The sequence below is a fragment of the Haliotis rufescens genome, unplaced genomic scaffold (genome assembly GCF_023055435.1).
Source record: "Haliotis rufescens isolate VD_foot unplaced genomic scaffold, xgHalRufe1.0.p SCAF_10, whole genome shotgun sequence".
Lineage (NCBI taxonomy): Eukaryota > Metazoa > Mollusca > Gastropoda > Lepetellida > Haliotidae > Haliotis > Haliotis rufescens.
In genome coordinates, this window is record NW_025963780.1 from 38,041,085 (window position 1) to 38,064,233 (window position 23,149).

At 39.9% G+C, this 23,149-nt stretch overlaps 1 protein-coding gene across 1 annotated transcript; it reads left to right on the plus strand.

Annotated features, from left to right (window-relative positions):
• The first annotated feature begins 1,385 nt into the window (after positions 1-1,385).
• Positions 1,386-21,396, plus strand: LOC124142667 (probable G-protein coupled receptor 139). The gene is made up of 2 exons (XM_046511251.2): positions 1,386-1,548; positions 19,824-21,396. The coding sequence occupies exon 2, from the start codon at positions 20,005-20,007 to the stop codon at positions 21,100-21,102; it is 1,098 nt and encodes a 365-aa protein (XP_046367207.1). The 5' UTR covers positions 1,386-1,548; positions 19,824-20,004; the 3' UTR covers positions 21,103-21,396.
• Positions 21,397-23,149: the final 1,753 nt, after the last annotated feature.

Sequence of the window (23,149 nt, forward strand, 5' to 3'; positions counted from 1 at the left end):
TTAAAATTCATACTGGACAAATTCGAGCACATATATTAATCAAATAAATATCATTTGGCCTTGTGGACGGGCCTATTATGAGCTAACAATGGTTCTAAAACCGAGTTACTTACTGACTAAGTAACCATTATACTTACGAGACACATACGTATACATATAAAGTAGACAAAAGATTATCAAGCAAGGCAACGGTATGAGGATGTATACCGCAAAACGTCGCTATTACAGTATGATAAAGACGTTGTCTACTTTTATCTACTTTGACATCCGTCAGCTTCTAAGAAATGCCAATCAAGTGTGCGTGCGTGCGTGCGTGCGTGCGTGCGTGCGTGCGTGCGTGCTTGTATATATATGTGTGTGTGTGCGCGCGTAGATATCAAGTTCGAATTCAATGTCGTAAGCGGATGTCTTAATCTTCCAATACGTCATTGATCTGTTACGAGACTATATACATGTAACGTCATTTTGCCACAACATCGCTTGAAAGACCTACGTCAGTAGTCAGTAAAACAGTATTCTTTGCGAGCACAGAAATGGAGTTGTTGTTTAGATCTAATACATTCACCTAACTTGAGTACCTTCAAATTTATGCCTCACGTTCTCCACTTTTATACACATTTTCTCATTTATTGTTAAGTGGTTTTATGGCGTTTTGACGTGGTAATTATGCGTATGTCGAAACATTTAACTTAACCCATGAACCTATTAGTTTCGTGAGTGAGTGGGTATGGTTTTACGCCGCTTTTAGCAATATTCCTACAATATCACGGCGGGGGACACAAGGAATGGGCTTCACACATTGTACCCATGTCAGGAATCGAACCTGGGTCTTCGGCGTGACGAGCGAACGCTTTAACCACTAGGCTACCCGACCGCCCCTATTAGTTTCGAGGTAACCCAAATATCCCTAGGGATAGTATAATAAAGTGTATCTTATCTTTTCAGAACATGTTATGATTGGAATCAGAATAACAATGTCTACTGTTACTTAGTAAATTCACTTTTGAACTACCGCAACTGGTGGTACGTTCATTATTTGTTCATTAAAAAAATGTTTTAACGTAACTGACTGATCCAATACACGATTAACATTATTCATATATATTGCTATAGTACCTATTGCTATTTAAGTTTGAAATCAAAATGACCATTTAATATTGAAAACAAATTAAACAGTGAATAATATAAAAGATTTCATCAGGAGACCGATAAAAATAGGAAATATCCGTTCTAGCTTTCCTCGCCATTAATGCAACAGGTGGGTCCTGTCGCCTCCCGCTCATTTAATATAGCGGCGATCTAACGATTTTATTGTCACGGCAGATAACGCAGGCTTGCTATAAAACGCGATCGCTTTGGAGTCCCAGGCAGTTGTGATTGAGACTACGGGAGCGTTATGAGACGTGCTTCCAGTGGCAGTTGCTGCTGTCTCTATGAGAACCATCTTCTACATGCTGTCTGGCAATTGGAGGCAGTGCATGCCTTCTCATATAATGATCCTGAAACTTGCGGGCTGGATTAGAGGAGTACTGTGGAGCCTACTTTTGGGTAAGTACCATTATCCTTTGATGAGATCTTTAAGATGAATATGTAATGACCTCATTAAAATAAACAGTGAAGCTACCTTTTTTAAGAGTTGAGTAAAATATAATAATAAAAAAATTTTTTTTTATGTTTCTTGTTTAAAACCTAAACTGCGAACTGTGCCCAAATATTTGGATGTTTGTGGATGCATGAACGAAAAACTCTTTTGAATTATTCAATCCATGTACTGTAATTCCGATGTAACATAGACAAAGTGAGACTTTGACTGTATCAATATCGACAATACGTCGTATTAGCTAGGGGCGATGGAAACAAGTGATGTCTAACTAAATAAAACCAAGTGTTTTCAATATTGTATGACAATTATTTTCAAGCTCTGTCTGTTTTGTTAAACAAAATGCCTTTTTCCATTTGTTTTGCTTTTACAATTGAGCAAAATGTCTGATAATAACTTATTAGAATTGAAACACGTCACTGGAAGCAAGTCTAAAAGAACGTATCGTATACGTTTAATCTTGTATGCACAGATAAGCGTCAATGTTCATATCACCCTTGAAAAGGAGCCCAAACCAATAAAAGCTCTGTCTGTTTTGTTAAACAAAATGCTTTGTTTAATTTGTTTTGCTTTTACAATTGAGCAAAATGTCTGATAACAACTTATTAGAATGGAAACACGTCACTGGAAGCAAGTCTAAAAGGACGTATCGTATATGTTTAATCTTGTATGCACAGATAAGCGTCAATGTTCATATCACCCTTGAAAAGGAGCCCAAACCAATGTATAGCATATTGGCCACGATACGCGATGCGCTTTACGCAACGATTAAAAAGCGTGAACCGAGACTTGTGCTCCTCTCCTCTACATAAAGCATTCGTTATGACGAATAACGATACGACAAAACTACGGACATGATCCTAGTGGTATACAGTAAATTACGGTTATAACGAACTACGGTAATACGGTCCCTTTAAGGGACCACTGATTTTAGTTCGTAATAACCGTAGTTCGTTTTAAGCACATATACATCATAATTACAGCAATGGGCAGGGCCAAAGAACAGTTCGTTATATCCGTCAGTTGGTTATAAGCGTGTTCCTTATGAACGTAGTTTACTGTATTCGGAAAATAATGTATTTTGGACTCTCAGTGAGTCAGCCATGAGGCACGGGGCTTTAAAAACATATTAAGTTTGAACCATCACACGGAACCGGTATGTTAAAACATTACTTGGTAGTCGACCGCCGTGTACGTTGTTGTGATAGAATCCACGTCACATACGTAAACACACGAAACAATACACAGACACTCACACATGCACAGGTAACTCCGGATCATTACAAGTACAAACACCGTTATGTCGAACATTGATGTGTCGAACTTACGTTTGACTCGAAGTACATTTGGTCCCTGCTTATTCCTTCTTTATCAATCCTTTTGGGTTGTGTCGAACCTCGGATAACTCGAAATATTTACGTAGGTCCCTTCAACTTCGACACAACGGTGTTTTACTGTATGTGTAGTGTCATGGAGCTGGACAAACTTCAAGTGTAATATTGAATGCATTCCTAAAAAATGACTTCTCGATTTTGCATTTTGGTATAAGTTATGGAAATCTTTTTCGATGCATGCCAAATTAAAGCTAACCTACTGACGACAGTGATATCCCAAGGGAATTCTGAACTAGAGTTGGCCCGAAGCAATCAAAGCTGGTCGTAAGAGGCGACTAAAAGGATCGGGTGGTCAGGTTCGGTGACTTGGTTAATTGCGTGTCATTGTAAAGGTATGGAGTGTTGCCCACAATGTAAATCACTGGATTATCTGGTCTAGACTGGTTCATTTATAGTCCGCCGGCATATAGCTGGATTGTTGCTGATTGTCTCGTTGAACAACAGAAAGAAAAAACACTGCAATGGTGTTGTATGGGAAAATACATTTTGAACAGTGACACATACCTAATCTAACCCACACAAAACTCAGCTGGGACAAAAACAGAATTGGATTGATTTGCAATGGTCTGCTTTCCATATAATACCATTATTTACCATATCTGACATTTCAAGGTACAAAGAAATGGGTTAACAAATTGCACTAAATTCGAATTCGAATTCGCTTTGTAGAGGTGTTAGAAAACTTGAGTGTGGGCTCGAATCCCGGTCCGCCCCGATCGAGTTTCTAGGTTTGTCAGTACCATACCCGTGCTCGTGGGTTTCCCCAAAACTGTTAAACGTCTGAGACCTGCATCCCTTCGGCCTTACCCCACCCATCGAGCTGACACGCCGTGATAGTTGAAGCTGAAATACTGTTCAAAGCGGCGTTAATTAACATCCATTTCAATTCAGAAATTCGTTGCTGTTCTGGCGCATTAACCAGTATCATACCAACTTCGATTCCATTCATACGAGTCATATTGTGAACCATTTGAGCATTGACTTTTACTTCGTGTGAGTTCATCGAGTATGAACGTTCATAGAGTATGGGCCAATGTATGAGCGTATGTATGTTCAGATTGTTCTGAACTCTGTTGCCGTTTAGTAACAACAAACAGATGTAAATAGTATCATCAAATAAATTGAAATGTTTGCGAAGAACTGTTTCCAAATCAGTCGGCCTGACCGTGCGTCGTAATCCATTTACTTCCAACACAGGACGCTCAACGTGACGGAGAAGTTTTCCAATGTTGTCAATGAAGGCGATTAGGTGTTTGTCATTAGTGATCAACTGGTCGATCATTCAGAGGTAATTATGTCGACGTGTCGAATAGATACTGAAGTTGGTTGGTTTGTTGTTTAACGCCACACTCAGCAATATTCCAGCTATATGACGGCGGTCTGAGTCTATCTGATCAGAAACAACGCACGCTTCTGTATTTACTCGTGCCTGGGAATTTCAAGTAGTTGCTACTGGAACACGGAAGCGAAACGTCATTTCAAGAATTCGGTTTCTGTCAAAATGTCTTTCAATCGCTTATGATAGTCAGTTGCGCGCCATGTGATCTGCCTCATGTCTATTGGAACAACCATATATCGCACAAAAATGAAATAAAAAGTATAACACAATAAGATAATTAAAAACAGAGATACAATGGGATGTTTTTATTTTCAGTGATTCCACTCATATACATCTTGACACGATCAATCGCTTGTTGGTCGAGGCGTGGATGGGTGTTAGTCTGGGTATTTCCGCGATCAACTGCTATTTAATCTAACGAGGTTTGCCAAATATCTAGATGGAGCACACGCTCTTCAAAATAAGAATGTATTGCACAGATGTATGGCTATTTAAAGCCTGATGATGATTAAAGTGTACAGCAGTTGGATGAGCGACCACCGAGGACACCCAACACTGACCTGCCACTTGGGGCCAATAGCGTGACGGAAAATCACGATCGTTTCCCAAACTGTTTCTACGGGAGCGCATTATTTCCAAATAATGCTCCGTGGGACCTGGACAGCATTTCCTCATCACAACGACAGACGCGTCCATCTCCCAATAGCCCACTGGATTACCTTGGCAGCATGTGCTGGTCCTATTATTTAACGTCCGGGAACGCCCGGAAACGTCCGGTGAAGTCCGGAAACGTCCGGGAGTTTAATATAACAGTGCAGTCAGCCAATAAAACATGTATTTCTCAGTTTTGTAAGATCGTGAGAATATCAACTGGCGTTCAGTGTTAGTAGAACACACAGCAAAATAAAAACAAACAAAAATGAGTAACAAGGTAAAAAAAATCTAATAGGCCATAAAGTGTTTATTTTTTCCAACAAAGCGGACGAAATGGTAATTACAGACAAATTTGTTTTAAAAATGTTTGTTTGTTTGTTTGTTTGTTTAACGCCACAGTTAGCAATATTCCAGCTGTATGACGGCGGTCTGTAAATTATCCAATCTGGACCAGACAATCCAATCAACCAAGTCAACGAACCTGACCACCCAATCTGTTAGTCGCCTCTTACAAGCATAGTCGCCTCTTACGACAAGCATGGGTTGCTGAAGACGATGTTTACGGGTCGTATGTGAAGTTTGTTGTTTTGTTTTTTTCGCACTCAGCAATATTTCAGCTATATGACGGCGGTCTGTAAATAATCCAGTCTGGACCAGACAATCCAATCAACCAAGTCAGCGAACCTGACCACCCAATCTGTTAGTCGCCTCTTACAAGCATAGTCGCCTCTTAAGACGACAAGCATGGGTTGCTGAAGACGATGTTTACGGGTCGTATGTTTAGTTTGTTGTTGTTGTTTTTTCGCACTCCGCAATATTTCAGCTATATGACGGCGGTCTGTAAATAATCCAGTCTGGACCAAACAATCCAATCAACCAAGTCAACGAACCTGACCACCCAATCTGTTAGTCGCCTCTTACAAGCATAGTCGCCTCTTACGACAAGCATGGGTTGCTGAAGACGATGTTTACGGGTCGTATGTTTAGTTTGTTGTTGTTGTTTTTTCGCACTCCGCAATATTTCAGCTATATGACGGCGGTCTGTAAATAATCCAGTCTGGACCAGACAATCCAATCAACCAAGTCAGCGAACCTGACCACCCGGTCCTGTTACTCGCCTCTTAAGTATCATTCTCCCGGACGCTCCCTGGCCTTGCCCGGACGCTACCGGAGGCTTCCGGACGTTTCCGGACGACCCCGGGCGTGATGTAGTAGGACCGGCATGTGCATGTCTTGCCAGCAGCTGCCTTGCCTTATCGCCCTTTCTATGACGAACATTCTCGCATTTCGTTAAACCTACACTAACCCCCGGATCCATTCCCGTGGTTCTCGCAATCTCAAATTACCCCTCAACGTGTGGACTCAACATGTCAATCATAAAACGTTATGAAAGCTTAACAGGGGCAGTGAATGCTGTAACCTATACAGTATTACAAACCCATCACTTTGAGTACGCAGATAACAAAATCTGTTGTTTGGACAATACCTGAACGTTTAAATCCCCGAAATACCTTTCAAGGTCAGTCTTAATATGTTCTGTGTACCGTTTTCAGTAAATCTTGAATCCCCTTCCCATCCTTACGATTGAGTTTGTCCTGAGTAAGGAGGATGCACTTTATTTAATTTATGTTTTTTAATATTTAATGTTATGTTTGCGTTTATAGTTTTAAGTACTTTTGTTGCCTACTGGATTGCAAGCACACTTTAGATCATCGATTGGTTCGTTCGTCTTACTCTTCTCAATCTTTTACAAAAACCTATCAACGATTAGGTGACTGTTTTATACATATCAAACCACATCAAAGACACGCATGGAGATAAGGTCTAACTGCAATAAACTGAACCTTAAATTAAAGGTCAGGCGTGATTAATGGTTGTAAAGGCACGGCCTAGAAGTTAATTAACCTTCGTCCACATCTTCCTCATCAAATCTAAATTAGATCTACTGAATTGTCCTCATTGAAAACCCTTGTGAAACATGGACTTAACTACATCAGACCGAATTTGTTCCACAAATGCCTAAAATCACGCCTGTGATTACTGTCATTACTGGCGTTTAAGATTGATCATAAAAAGCATTGAGGACGGTTCTTCTACGTAGTTCTTCATCATGATGTCAACGTAACAATGATGAAATGTTTTGCTGCGAAACTTGGATGTCTGCAGCATTAAATTAGAGCTGAAAAATACCAATAAAGTGCTGAGTCGTAAGGATGCGAGGGAAAATCAATATGTACTGAAATCGTTATACAGAACATATTAAGATTGGTCCTAAAGGTATTTCGACTTTTAAAGAAGACGCTTTAAGTAGAATTTCAGGCTATTCGAGAGTACGTTTATGTATGGAACGAAAGTTGGTGGTGAAACCAGTCTCCACATTTCCGAAGCTATGAAGCGAACACTCTCGGATTCGAACCCAAATTAACAAATGCTAAGCAATCTGTACATTGTCCAGCTGCTCTTGGTGTCATCGCGGAATTTCAGTGATTAATTCACATAATTATCGCCACTATTTTGTCTCTTACGCCCAGTGGAATCTGTTTCGGCTGATATTTGAGACAGCTTATTCTCTATCATTGACATTGACGTTGTATACTAAACCACTTGATCGTAACATTTTTTCATCAGTAAATGGTAATTTACAAAGTCTTTAGATACTAAGTAAACGAGATTCAATTACAATCCTTATGAAACACAGAAGTGTGGAGCCAATTCTGCCTTCATGAGCATACGTATTTAAGCGAACACCATAATTGTTGGGGAAGTGACAGCTTTGGAACATAACTATCTTGGAGGGGTCACAATGTTTTTTAAGGAAAATATTCTAATATATATATACTATGTCTCCAGTTTGGCTACAACCCCACAGCAGCATGTACTTTATTGAGCAAATTACTTTACCTTTTATGGGACTTCAGAAAAAAGCTATGTCTCGTAGGCTTGAAGACACACGACCCACGCCCAAATATGTCATTACAGACTCCACGAGTCTGACTTATGTTATCCTTCCCTGAACTCCCTCCCCGCGAGGATAGCAAAAACGATGAATAATAATCGAGAGACTATGCGGGACTATCTCGGTTTCGTTATTCTTCTTCGAAACTAATGGTGCTACTTATCTCGAGTCTGTTCAGGGTCGTTGAAAACAATGATAATATTAGTCCGAACCCGGCAAATGCGAATTCACTGTTTTGATCCTGCCTTGTAGAAATAGCTCTCTCGATTTTATTGTTAACTTATGACTTTGTCATAATTAGTAATTTGGCCCGTTTCTAAGGTGCCATGCCGTAATCACCATGGTTACGAGTCCCCAAAGTGAAAATATACATATGTTTATCCTTTGAAAGGCATGTTGAGTGACCACAGTCCTTCTTAGGTGTCCAAGAAACAGCTTGGCTGAATACCCATGCTGGCCATAAAGACAAAAGGAGTGGGGAAAGGGCTGATGCTATAGTGTTAGTGCACCGGGTGTGACATTCACAAACTAACCATGCAGTAAGTATGCTTAGAAAAAGGGCAGGGACTGACAGTGTAGTGTTTAAGGTAGGCTGAGCAATATAATAAGGTGACTAAAACTGAATTTAATTATGTACATGAGTTATACTTAAAAGGTAAAATACAAGAAATATTCAAAATCTGTAACTGCTACAGTCGTTTCGACACTACATCGTTTATCGAAGGTTACAGGGAACACCAGTCAGGTAATTGTTAATCCTAGTTTGACAGAATCAATGTCAATTTAACATATGGCATTTCACAGTCTAGACCTGGGAATAGACACAGGTCGGTGGAGCATCCCCTTCTTTAACAATTAAAATGACAGTGTTAACTGTATGTTATACCAATGAGTGAGCGAGTGAGTATGGTTTAATGCCGCTTGTAGCAATATTCCAGCAATATCACGACGGGGGACACCAGGAATGGGCTTCACACATTGTACCCATGTCAGGAATCAACCCGGGTCTTCGGCGTGACGAGCGAACGCTTTAACCACTAGGCTACCCGACCGCCCCTGTTATACCAATTAAAATGCATTTATCAGTTCTTTCGAAGGTCAAGCAATGTACCATCAGCTCCAGCATATGGCATCTTTTTTTTAAAAAAAGTTTCGGCTTTTTAAAAAACACGTTTATCAAACAATGCATACACAATTTATGGATATTATGATTTCTGTAAAACTGTAAAAAGCGACGTAGAGGTATAGATCCTTATGCGGTTGTCAAGCAAGACTGAATGAGGGACATTGTACAGAATATATATAGTAGGTGGAGGTTTAACATTAACAACAGTTGCATACATGAGTGGGATAACATGAGTAAGTAATGACAATAGAAGGATAACCATATGATGGTTGAGGTTTTGTGCTCTTTGATTCTGGTGTTGATGGGGCGGGATGTTTCACCTAAGTAAGATTGTCCACAGTTGCAGTTAATTTTGTAAACTACACCTTAAGGCTCTTGGGGTTTGGTTGGGCTCCTGCCGTTAACTATTAGCAGGGTATTGAGGGAGGAAGAGGTGGTGAAGTGGGTGTTGTTTGAGGAAATGGCTGATGATGTGGGAGGCTTTTCCTATGAAAGGGAGGGCGATGCTGAAGGGGCTGATGTGGGTTTAGGGGTCGGCGATCTGGGTGTGGGATGGAGTACATAGGAGATGACTTTGTTGATGAGATTTGGTGGATAATTGTTGAGGTGGGTGAAGACTTGGTGGAGGTGTTCGATCTCAGGTTTAGGGTCAGCAGAAGAGAGGTTGATGGCTCGATTGGTGAGGGTGGAGATGTTGCCAGTCTTAGTTCTAAGGGGATGGTAGGAGTTGAAGTGGATGTACTGGTCGGTGTGGGTGGGCTTCCGGTAGACACTGGTTTGGATTTTGTTTGTTGGGGTTCTGGAGACGAGGACATCTAGGAAGAGTTGTTGGTTGTTCTTTTCTATTTCGATCGTGATCTGTACTCGGGGGTGTTGTTGGTTAAAATGTTATAGTAGCAGGGTTGGGTTTTGGTCTTGTTTTAGGATGACAAAGATGACATACCAACTTTTTCTGTACCAGCAAATAGTTTGGATGGGTGATGTGCAGCTTTGCATCCCTAGTTGGTTCTGTGATTCAATGATTATGGGTTAAAATATAATGATATGACAGTCAATTCCAAAAATCACTCTCCCCGCTTTAGTCCAAGTATCAAATCATCCCATTTCAACCACTGGTGTCTACATAAGTACCTGCATGTCAATTGTTCTGGAAAACATATGTCAGTTCATGCCTACACATTACATACACGTATGTACTATTCGCTGCATTATGAAACACATCATCCCATATATATATACCATATATAAGTATTGGTACACTTTTGCTGTCATGTATTTGAAATGAACCCTTTATTGAAACATAATATCTCCTCATAAAAGATTTTAGGGGCTTTAATGCTTTGTTCTCTTCCTCGGAAAGTATACTACATGTCTGTCCAGACTAATTTTGGGGTGACCATCAAAGCACATCTTCCCGAGGCAAGAGAGTTAACTGACTTAAAAAAGTCCAGTTTCCATCCTTGCCGAACAAAGCTGGAATTACTGGACTCGATCGTAGCACCACCAGTGGCTATTATCAGTTATGTCCCTTCTAAGGCTCTCTTATGGACCAATCAGATTCCACTTCTCGTATCACTTGCGTTTCCTTCACACAAAATGGTGGCGCCCGGTCAGGACGATCTGATCGATTATCAAGATCTATATTGTGATAAAACGGGTCTTACATCGCGAAATGCATCAAATCACGTGAGTACCTTGATTAAAAACATGAAAAGATTTGGAAAACATCTGCTGACAACGAGTTGGCGGTGCACATGCTTTGCAAATCCTGCAATCGACCGAAATATGCACGACAGTTTGCGAACCGGATTTCGATTTCGGTGCGCGATTTTGATTGGACTATGCATAGACTCGTTAGTCAAGCCAAAATGTAACTCCATATTACCAGCCTAGTTCGGCAAGGGCGGAAACTGGACTTTTATAGTCAGTTAACTATCTTGCCTCGGGAAGATGATCACAGCAAGGTACTAAATAGAACTAACAAAATCAAGAAGTTCATTGTTATAGATCATTTGTCAAACTGCTACAGATGTCCTCATTCTTAAAAGCAATTATCTTGGTAATACTGATATCCCTTCCCCATTTATACGAATATTCGGACAGCAGGATAGGATACCAATGTAAGGTCATCGGCAAATAACATTGCAATTATATTCAACATATATTCAGATACAAAACGACCATCATCTAATGAAGTATTAGCTTGTTCAACCGATTCATTCATGAATAATGATAACCAAGAGATGGCTGAGTGTACATCCTTGACGAACACCTGCTGTACACGAAAAATACTCTTGATAATTTACTACCTACATCAATGATTTTATAGACATTGCCATGTATTCCCTCCTTTAAAAGCACAAATAATAACTTATTTCTGTTCACAATATTAAATGCTTTTTTTTTAAGATCAATGAAGGCGCAATAAAATTTCCAGTTCTTACGTGCAGTATGCTTCTGTATAATGGCTTGCAAAATAAATATATTTTCAATAGTTGAATGATCTTGCCTAAATCCTCCTTGTTCTCCAATAAGTTTTATAGATTCTACTAATTTACCTAATCTTTTATTCAAAATATGTGCAAAGATCATACCAAACGTATTGAGAAATGCCCCTGCACGTATTAGGATCATACTCATCACCTTTCTCATATGAAGTTGTTATAATACCCGCTGACCATGCTTTCGGAAAATAACATTGATAAATTATCTAATATGTAGTACATATGAATGGGGTAACAATATATACTTGACAAATTCGGCTGGTATCCCATCGTCTCAAGGGGATTTATTTAACTTAAGACTGTCGATTGCTGTTAATACTTCTTTTTCAGTTATAACCTCTGAAGGGGAACTGTCATCTGTTTCACACAATTCAAACATATTCAAATCATGAATATTGATACTTTTATCCACTTCCTCTGATAAGTCTCTATCATATGTGTAATAGGTAAATCGTTAAAGTAGAATTCCCAGGTAGACCGCCCAATGTTATTAGATACTCTTGATTTCGTTGTGTATTGTTTAATGTCCAAAACGCTTTACAATCCCGCGATTCTGCCGCTTCAGTAGTCGTCTTGCTGATGTTTCTTCTGTTTTTGGCTTACTTTGGTCTGCATTATATTTGAAAACTTATTTCTAGCTATTCTAAAATACTCAAGGTTCTGTCGTGATGATACTTTTCTAAAAACATTTAAAAGTCCATATCCAATAACTTTGGGAGCCATAGTATCTGAATATGTTTACCAAACGATCATTAGCATCATAACTAATTTTATGTAATGCGTCCATAGAGGTTATCACGCGAGTGTGTTTGGGGATGGTAAATATCCTGTATTAGGAATAAACATTGTATTTAGCGAGCCTTCGCGAGCTAAATACATAGTGTTTATTCCTAATGCTGGATATTTACCATCCCCAAACACACAAGCGTGATAACCTCTTTATCATATAATGTCATTCTTTAATTCTCTGCTTGAAAATCGCTTTCGCTCTCTCACAAACATTACCGAAACATTGCGAGTTTTCCTAGAATGCGCGCTTAATATTTATTACGTCACAGGATAAGTGATGTGTCAGTCGGACAGTGACAGTAGCCAATATAGTTCCAACTGAAATCTGTTTCTTATACAGTGGCGAAGCAACATATACGCAAAACAACAATTGTTTTTAATTGCCTTTCGCGGCAATCCATCGGTCTGTCCGCTAGATTAACTGTCCTTTGTCACAGGGAAGCTACTCTAACCCTAGTCTATGAGACGTCACGGCCACGGTCAGACGTTGTTGACAGTCGTCTGTCCTGTCATAACGTTAAGAAGTGTAGTCAAATGTACACACAGCGACAAAACTAAACAAAGTAACAATTCAAACATATTGCAGCCAAATCCAACTATTTTAATTTGTGGAGAAGGTTTCAAGCCGCAGAGGTCTACAAGCACAGATATGGCTACCGATCCCGCTTGCCTAGGCCTCGTGCCCTCGCAAAATTGTTTCCAAATGTATATCTCCAAAGTTGCCAAAACTTATAAAATGCCTTAGCTACGTCACAGTTAGACACTGATTTTCAGTATATTCGACTGTTCTTTTGATAATGATAGCAATTATCCCCGTAGTGTATCCAGATTCCCGATGCTTAATTCTGACTCGATCGCCGAATGACGAGGGCGACGCCATGTTTGTTTATAAACAGAGAAAGTAGTTCCTACTTGACCTTTGATATTTGCATCTCTATCCGCATATGACCCAAACGGATATCGTTTTTATCCGTTGGCTTTATCCTGCCGGGAAACCTACCCATTATATGATAGATAAAAATACTGAGCATGACTGTTGGTTGTTCTTCATTAAAACATTCAATATAATTGTCTCTCTTATCTTTGTGCCATTAACATTTAGCCCCATCATTATGCTGTGATAAATCAACTGTTGTCTTAAGACTACACTCGAGGAGGTTACGTGCTGCTATATAAGCGTTAGATGATCAGTCTCAAGAAACCATACTGCAGTTGGTAATGTAGGCGAAGTGGCACACATATAATCTGGTGTACTATAGCCTTGGTGTCCAATATAAGTAACAGCACCGGTACCCGAACCATCTGATACTCTCCCACGTAGAATGAAAAGGCTAAAGAATTTACAACTATATAGAAACTGTTTCCTTTTATTGTTAACCGCACTATCTTTATTCTTACGTTGAGGCGGGAGAAATATATTTTCATCATACACATTATCATCTTAAGGAATATACTCTGCTGAGTCATCCTCAATGTAATCTAATTTATTTCCAGTTCTGGCATTTATATCACCAGAAACAGCCATTTGACTATTTAAGTAAGCACTTTTAAATATAAATAACTTATCTTCAAGTTCTTCTTTGCCTTTGTGACATGTCCTTAATTCTGGCTTGATATACACAAAACACATTATAAGATATTTACTGTTGATACAAGGCGAGGTACACATAAAATCTGACAAACAAGTGGCATATGTTTTCACTTATATGTTGTGCTACTCCCCCACTATAACTGTTGTTTCTTCTCTTACAGATTAATAGGATTTATAACCCGGGACAATATGTGTAAAATCGTTAGAATTTCTCGCTCAAATTTCCCAAAGACAGAAACTAGCACATTGTTTGTAACAATGATATAAAGTCTATATTGTTTAACTTAGAATAAAGTTCATATATATTCCAAGACAACAGCTAAGGAGCTGGAGTCCGACACTCGTTGGATGAACGTGATGAGATTGTGGTAACATGGTTTAGGTTTATATCAGTGTCAGGGCCGGATTGTAATCTTGTTTTAGTAGTAGCCGTAGTAGTAGTAGTAGTAGTAGTAGTAGTAGTAGTAGTAGTAGTAGAAGTTGCAGTAGGAACAGTAGTAGGTTCATACAATGTGCAGTGTCCCGTGCGTCTATTTGTTGACACTGGGCAATTCATAACATCTTAATATTCTCGACAGCTGGTATCTTCAGTTGCGTACGCGTTAAAGTCTGTATTTTCTCTTTACATTGTCAAGGTGTGTCTGTAATATCACCATCTGTCCAAAAGAACAGAAGATTATTTCTTCTGGAGTGCGCCTCTGATTTATGCATATCTTCTTCTAAAGTTGATATTTTCTTACCTTATTCAATCAGCTTATTCTTCACGTCACTGTTTTCCGCCCTAATATCTGTTAGGTGATGTTCAAGCTGTGTAATCTGTGCAACTTCTTTACCAGTAAGCGTGGCCTTGTCTTGTAGTGTATTGATGATCTTATTTAGCTCTCCAACCTGTTAAGTTATTTTTTCCAGCACTTTAGTTATGCAAACATTAGGTGTATCTTCAAGTTAGAGTTCTCCTGAACCTGTAAGAGTAGCCTGTCTCGTATTATGACCTGTTCGTGATCCTGGATTGAGTTCACTGTCGCCTGCGAGTATCACAATGTTTGTGAATACAGTCTCACCCTGAAATTCGGTCACGGGCGTGAAAAGCATGTTGCATTTGTAACTGACGGTTTTTGTCACACCCTTAAAGTTATCTGTTGATGGTAAAACCACATATTGTTCTAGCATCCCATGCACATACCGATCACTATAAAATGGTTATGAACCAGTTCCAGTGATAAGTATAGCAGAAAAGACCAAAGAAGTAGAAAAGACTCGATATGCAAAATTCATACCCAGCGTCCATCATGTTTTGTTTACATACGGCAACGCTCTGTTGACACGGAGCAGTCGAATGGGTTGGGCAAATCCACCTTTTCTGGTTCTCCAGACATCCAATATGTAAAGTTTCTCCAATTTACTTAATTTTGGCAGTGTGGACGGAGCTAAATACAACAGCCCTCGTGTATCCGCGCTGCGTACCGATCAATATATACTATCCAAAAAAAGAAAAACGCATAGGTGTTACTGATATGTCAAAACGAAAATAATACCTATTGTATTCATATTATCGTCAAAATATGTATCAATATTGGTAAGAGCATCAATTGACACACATCCGTTTTCAGCAAATCGATTTGCTTAAAAAAATGTTGACTTTGATGTGATTTTTTGAGAATGAGTAAGAAATGCATCGCCACAACGCAAAAAGTGGCATCTTGCACGTTGAAATTGGGCAGGAAAAGCATGCAGTGTTTGGCAATAAAAAGCAAGCTTGCTTTCGGAAATAGGCATTCGTTCAGAAGGTGTTTCCAAGCTAAATGAACATGCCACGTCTTGATGCTGCCACAAGGAACAACGCCATTGGAAGACTGCACCCTGGAGAGTCCCAATCTTCTGTTGCCCGACGTCTTAATGTTAGCCAAAGCACAATATCACGACAGGCACAACAAATGACCGTCCCCGTACAGGAAGACCTAGAGTCACCACACCAGCCCAGGATCGCTACATCCGGGTCCTCCATTTGCGTGACCGTACTGCTACGGGTGAGAGCACTGCAGCCAGGGTGCCAGGACTTAGGAGGATATCAGGCCAGACTGTACGGAACAGGCTGAGAGAACATGGACTGCGAGCCAGGAGACCCTACGTCGGGAACGTGCTACGTCGTCACCATCGTGCTCATCGTCTCCGTTGGTGTAACAACGTGACTGCCTGGAACCTTCGCAACTGGCGACGCATTTGGTTTTGCGATAAGTCCAGATTCCTGTTGCAGAGACGTGATGGTAGGAATCGGGTCTACAGACGTGTTCATGAACGTTATGCCCCTAACTGCGTGCGTCAAGTGGACAGATTTGGTGGAGGGAGTGTGATGATGTGGGCGGCCATATCCTACACTGATCGTACCGATCTTGTCCACGTCCAGGGAAACCTGACGGCCGTACGCTACAGAGACACCATCCTGCTACCACACCTCCTGCCAGCCATTGACGTCCAACGTGAGATTTGCCAGCAGGAAAACGCCCGGCCCCACACGGCACGTGTCACAATGACCTTTCTCGCTGCTAACAATGTCAACGTGCTCCCCTGGCCGTCCCGTTCCCCGGATCTTAACCCAATAGAGCACCTGTGGGATGAACATGATCGCCGTCAGCGTCAACATCAACCCCAAACTCTCCTGGCACTAGCTGCATTTCTGCAGGAGGAGTGGCGGAGGATTCCCCAGGCCGTTATCCAGCGTCACATCCAGTCCATGACAAGGCGTGTGAGAACTGTTATTCGTGCACGTGGTGGGCACAACAGATATTGATACTCCATTCACGTTTGAGGAACATTGTGAATGCCTTACCTCAAGTTATGGACATCATTGTATAGACATTGATCTCTCCTAAACGGATGTAAAATTTCATATACTCAAGTTCATTTCCTACAAAGTTATTCATGTTTGAATATACAACATTTCCTCAGCAAATACGGGTTATGCGTTTCTTTTTTTTAATTATAGTATATTATTGCAAACAGCATGTCATTTATTCGTGAATATAAATGTCACTTCAGATATATCTTTCATTTCATTTAAAAGATAATAAATTGCCGATACATTACATACACATATTATATTATGGCCTTGTGCTGTTTGCCACGATGTAGCAAATAATACGTAGTATGTTCCTGTGTGTTTATGACGGGTGCCATCGATGGGGCAGCTTACGTCGACCTTTTCGCGAACACCTGGTATCATCACTTAAGCATAAACATTTGTTCATGAAATAGTCGGCGATCTATAGCTCATTTTTATCTTGTATTGTTTCGTATGATGTTATATTTTTATGGCTAACTACTAGTTTTAGATATAATCTGTGATAAATCTAGTTATTTTACTGTCCTTCGTTGACAGATTTTTATTTCGTATAAATATGTGTATTATTAATGTACTTTTCGTCACGATATGGCTAAAATACTGCCGATGTGACGTTAAATCTTAACTCACTCACTCACTCATGAAATAGTCGGATTCGCACAATGGACGTCTTGGACACTCAGCAATATTCCAGCTATATGACAATCCAGTGATTGATATCATGAGCAATTGGGATTGATGACAGGCATCAGCCAAGTCAGCGAACCTGACCACCCGATCCCGTTAGTCGCGTCTTACGACAAGCATAGTTACCTTTTACGGCAAGTATGGGTAGCTAAGACCTATTCTACCCCGGGTCTTCACGGGTCTAGGTGATAAAAAATGAGATAATTGATATATCTGAAATTACAGTTGTACTCTATGGAAACTTTAAGTTGCTAAACATTATATTTATATGCAAAAAGAAACAGATCACCCAGTAGAGGGACACATGTTTCAATGTTCAGTTCATAAAACTTGACAAAGATATGTCAATCAGAAAATCCAGCAACTCTCTTATTTGGGTAACTGAATTTATCATATAATGGGTAGGTTTCTCGGCAGGATAAAGCCAACGGATAAAAACGATATCCGTTGGGGTCATATGCGGATAAAGATGCAAATATCAAAGGTCACGTAGGGACTACTTTCACTGTTTATAAACAAACACGGCGTCGCACTCGTCATTCGGCGATCGAGTCAGAATTAACCATCGGGAATCTGGATAAACTACAGGGATAATTGCTATCATTATCAAAAGAACAGTCTAATATACTGAAAATCTGTGTCTAACTGTGACGTAGCTAAGGCATTTTATAAGTTTTGGCAACTTTGGAGATATACATTTCGAAACAATTTGGCGAGGGCACGAGACCTAGGCAAGCGGGATCAGTAGCCATATCTGTGCTTGTAGACCTCTGTGGCTTGAAACCTCCTCCACAAATTAGTTGGATTTGGCGGAAATAAGTTTGAATTGTTACCTTGTTTCGTTTTGTCGCTGTGTGTACATCTGACAACACTTCTTATCGTTATGACAGGACAGACCGACTGTCAACAACATCTGACCGTGGCGTCTCATAGACTAGGGTTAGAGTAGTTTCCCTTTGACAAAGGGCAGTTACTCTAGCGGACAGACCGATGGATTGCCGCGACAGACAATTAAAAACAATTGTTGTTTTGCGTATATGTTGCTTGGCCACTGTATAAGAAACATATTTCAGTTGGAACTATATTGGCTACTGTCACTGTCCGACTGACACATCACTTACCCTGTGACGTAATAAATATTAATGCGCGCATTCCAGGAAAACTCGCAATGTTTCGGTAATGTTTGTGAGTGAGGGAAAGCGATTTTGAAGCAGAGAATTAAAGAATGACATTTTATGATAAAGAGGTTATCACGCTTGTGTGTTTGGGGATGGTAAATATCCTGTATTAGGAATAAACACTATGTATTTAGCTCGCCAAGGCTCGCTAAATACAATGTTTATTCCTAATGCAGGATATTTACCATCCCCAAACACACTCGCGTGATAACCTCTATATATATGTTTCAACGCCTTTATCTGAATCTGATTAAAGCTGACAACATTTTCACAATTGGGCTTTATTCATCTCTTATTAAAGTAATAAATTCATGAGTAGCATAGGGAGTTGGAGTAGCGTCGTGATAAAGGTATACGGCCCACTGATGTTTCGCGTTTGATTTGCATAAGTGCAACGTCTGTTCTGTTAGTGTCCGCGTCGTGATATGGCTGAAGTATTCCTAAATGTGGCTTAAACCCATACACACTCACAATACACTGGTCTTCAGCAAGTCATGCCTGTCGTAAGAGGGGGCGAATGGGATCGGGTAGTCAGTCTCGCTGACTTAGTGGATGCATGTCATCGTATCACAATTATGAAGATTAATGCATATGATGTCAATCACTGGATTGTCCGGTACAGGTCGCAATTACATAGCTGAGTATTGCTGAGCGTGGTGTTAAAAACTAAATAACAACTCACAATATACCAGCTGCCGTCATATGGCTGGAATACTGCTGAGGGCAAAGAGACAAACAAAACTCACAAAATCTAAACATTCAGAATATGAAGTCAAAAGAATATTAAAGTAATGTAAATATAAATAATACGTAAGTTTGAATACATTGCAGTTTACTGCCATCGGGTACATGGATTTATTTGTAGTCTGCATTGTTCAATTCTATGCGGTATGATATGTCATTTATGCTGAAATATTGTATCATTTTGACACAAAAATCATGAACTGAATCTGTTTGCTGTCCAAATAATCGTAAAATGCCAATTAAGTCCAGCTATACTTATGGGGACTAAATCACTATTAGATACAAATACGTTGTTACTATGCGCATCATTTAACATCAAGAATCAAGATGAATGTAAATTTATATATTACAGTATTTTCTTCAACCTACAAACCGAATATAATGATTTCAGCTGCTAACCATAATTACCTTTATCATTCCAGGGTCAAATCCGAAAAAGACCAAGTCAAGCAACAAGGAATGTAATCGAAGAACATGATCACAAAACGATACTAAAGCCGGAAGAAGCTTCAAGGAAGGAATTTCCCGCCTGAATTGAACCACATTTACAGTGAAATCATTCGTGCTTGATCACGCATCTATACCAGTCCATTTCGATTAATTATGGAGACGAATCTCTCTACCGAATTGGACAATAGTTCCAATAATTCTGATTGGAAAGCGGTGGAAAGTGTTGTCCTTGACATCCAGACGTATTATCTCTGGGTTATATTCGCCTTGGGATTCCCTGGTAACTGTGCTACCATCGTTACAGTCATTAAGATGTCCCCTGCCAGATCGCTGACTGTATACATAGCATTGTTAGCTGTCGTGGATAATTTGGCAATCATCAATAAGCTTTTGTTGTTTGTTTTGCCCGATAAGGGAGTGCACATTGGAAACTTCGGTTGCAAGGTTCTTGGGTACTTCGGAAACTTCCTCATCACCTTTGCCAACTGGTTGCTCGTCGCCATGTCCGTAGAGAGATTCGCTGCTGTGTGGTTCCCGTTCAAAGTTGGCCAAAGCTGGACGTTTAAAAAGTCTCTTATAGCAGTGGTTCTTGTGGCGCTACCCTTGAGTGTTATATTTCTTCACCTCTTTTGGATCATGACTTTCATTGTGGAGGATACGGGCGTGTATTGTGACATTCACGAAGAGTATACATATTTCATGATGCATATATGGTACTGGATAAATGTTATGATATATGCTGTGGTCCCCTGTATTTTACTGTTGCTGTTCAACCTTTTGATTGTCATGGGGATCGTAAGGTCTGGGCGCGCTCAAAAATACCTGAAGAGCACCCGTGGCAATAAGACAGGCTCGTCCACCGTTGACCGTCATCGGCCCATTACAATCATGTTGGTGACAGCGGCTGTGACATTAGTAGTACTAACAACGCCACGTTGTGTTATGTTAATTCTCACACCATACTGGACACCCACACAGAACAGCATGCAAGGTGCCGTGAAGTTCCTGATGGACACCCTTGCTTTTCTGTTATGTGATCTAACGCATGCCATAAACTTTTATGTGTATTCTCTCAGTGCGAAGAGCTTCCGACGCCAGTTTTTGGAACTGTTTTTATGCCACAAACGAGATAAAGCTTCAAGCAGCACACAATATGTGTCTTTGACGTCTCGCGCTTCTGTGAAGATAAACATGACGCCCTTAAATGGAGAAAAACCAATACTAAATTTTTCAAAGAGTATTGAAGATTGATAACTTGACAATGTTGACTATTTTTGCACCATTTCACCATCACATCGGAGTCAATTTTCATAATGTTAAGACGTTAGTGCTTCGTGAAGTAAGTTTTAAACCTAACATACATCGTCAGGTCTTACGGGAAAAGCTTGTTTTGTTTCAGTTTAGCATGGACTACCAGAACAAAGACGAATGCTCCGATTAACATGTATACTGTAGTTTCGGATTTATGTATAGGGATTCATGTTCAGACAATTAATGTATCAAAGAAATATGTACACAAAGTAAGAAACACGCCATGCCTGTAATCATGATAACAATAAATTTATCATTGAAAATGTGTGCTTTAAAATCCTATATTCAACCTTGATATAAAAGCGACAAAAAGCATTTCCATGATCATAAGAAATATGTACGATTCCGACTACATCATCAGTATGTGTATATGAAACACTATCAAATGGTGATGGTACCAGGTGTTCGCGAAAGGGTGAGCGTATCATGGCACCCGTCACAAACACACGCAAAGACAAGGCAATTATTCATCTGAACATATGAAAATGGGAACATATGGTACAAGTCAAAATTGGGAATTGCATCATTTTGTCACTGATGCGTCAAAGTTGGAAAAGTAATCCACATGTCTACCACAAAGTTTTGCTGGGGCCTTGTACCTTGTAACCCTGATTATACAACTTTTGAGCAAGAGTCGTATAACGTTCTTTGACATCTCGGTAGAAGGAGCATGCTCGATTTTACCTCAAAAGTTGTGAAATACGAAAGAAAACGACAAATGCAATGTATTTCCTTGCATTACAATCTGCATGTGTAATATGTCTCTAAATAACACTTAATACATGCAATAAAGAATATTATGGGGCGTACATCATTGATTGGTGTGCCCATAACCAAAAAATAAAGGTATTAGGGAAATAATAATTTATTTGTACGTGTGTATGATTCCCTGATTATGAGTGAGTGAGTGAGTTGTGTTTAACGCAGCTGTTGGGAGTATTGCAGTTTTATTGCGGCGTGTCAGCTTAATGTGGGAGGAAAGCCCGATGTGATGCAGGTCTCGGACATTTACCCCTTCGGTCAAACCCACGAGCACGGGTATGGTGCTGACAAACCTAGAAACATAATCGGGGCGAACCGGGATTCAAACCCACAATCATAGGTTTCTGGCGTGCTCAAGCGACGCAACTCTGCACTGCACGCGACGCCTTAGACGACTGGGCCACCCGTGCCCCCTCCCTGGTAATGTGACGGCTTAGTCAACATGTTCCGAAAATACGACAACTTCATTTACCCACAATCGAATAAAAGAAAGGTAAGGCGTTTTTTTGTCCAGAATCGATTATTTACAGACCAGCTGGAATATAACCTGAAATATAACAAACAAACAAACATGAACGTGAAAACCCTATTAATCCTTCAATCTAAAGTTTCCGTTAACAATACGCTTCGCTCATCTCTGACATTTTTAGGTAAATTAACGAGTAAAATATATTTCCTTACACTGTTTCGTAGAATGCGTTTTTAAAATAAACACATTTATAGAAATTGCACGTTGCCTTACAGGCATAATGAAATATTCACAAACCAATAAGCCTCAAACAAATAATACGTATAAATAAGAGCGAGTGAGTGAAATCCTAGCTTAGAAAGGATGAAATGCTGACACAATAACGATTCAGATTTGCTTAATCGTCAGGAATGGATTATCAGTTGACATTCCTAACACTACTCAACAGAATGAATTAACGTTGAGTAGCTAAATAACAAGTGGTTTCTGTGCCACTATAGCAATATGTCCCTGACACTAAATCTATAATGGTTATGTTGGAGTGCCGTCTTGCTTCGTGGTGGGCTGTCTTCGTGTTATTAAGCATTTTTACGTTGCTTTGCTGCTGATCATCTTAAAAAACAGTTTTGAAATATTACATTGGACAATTTTAAAACGGCACAAATCTGGAGCTCGAATGTGTCGGTATTGATAAATTCATAGCACGTAATAGAAGGGTGTTTTGTTAGCGACAACTTATGAGAATGACCTTCAGGA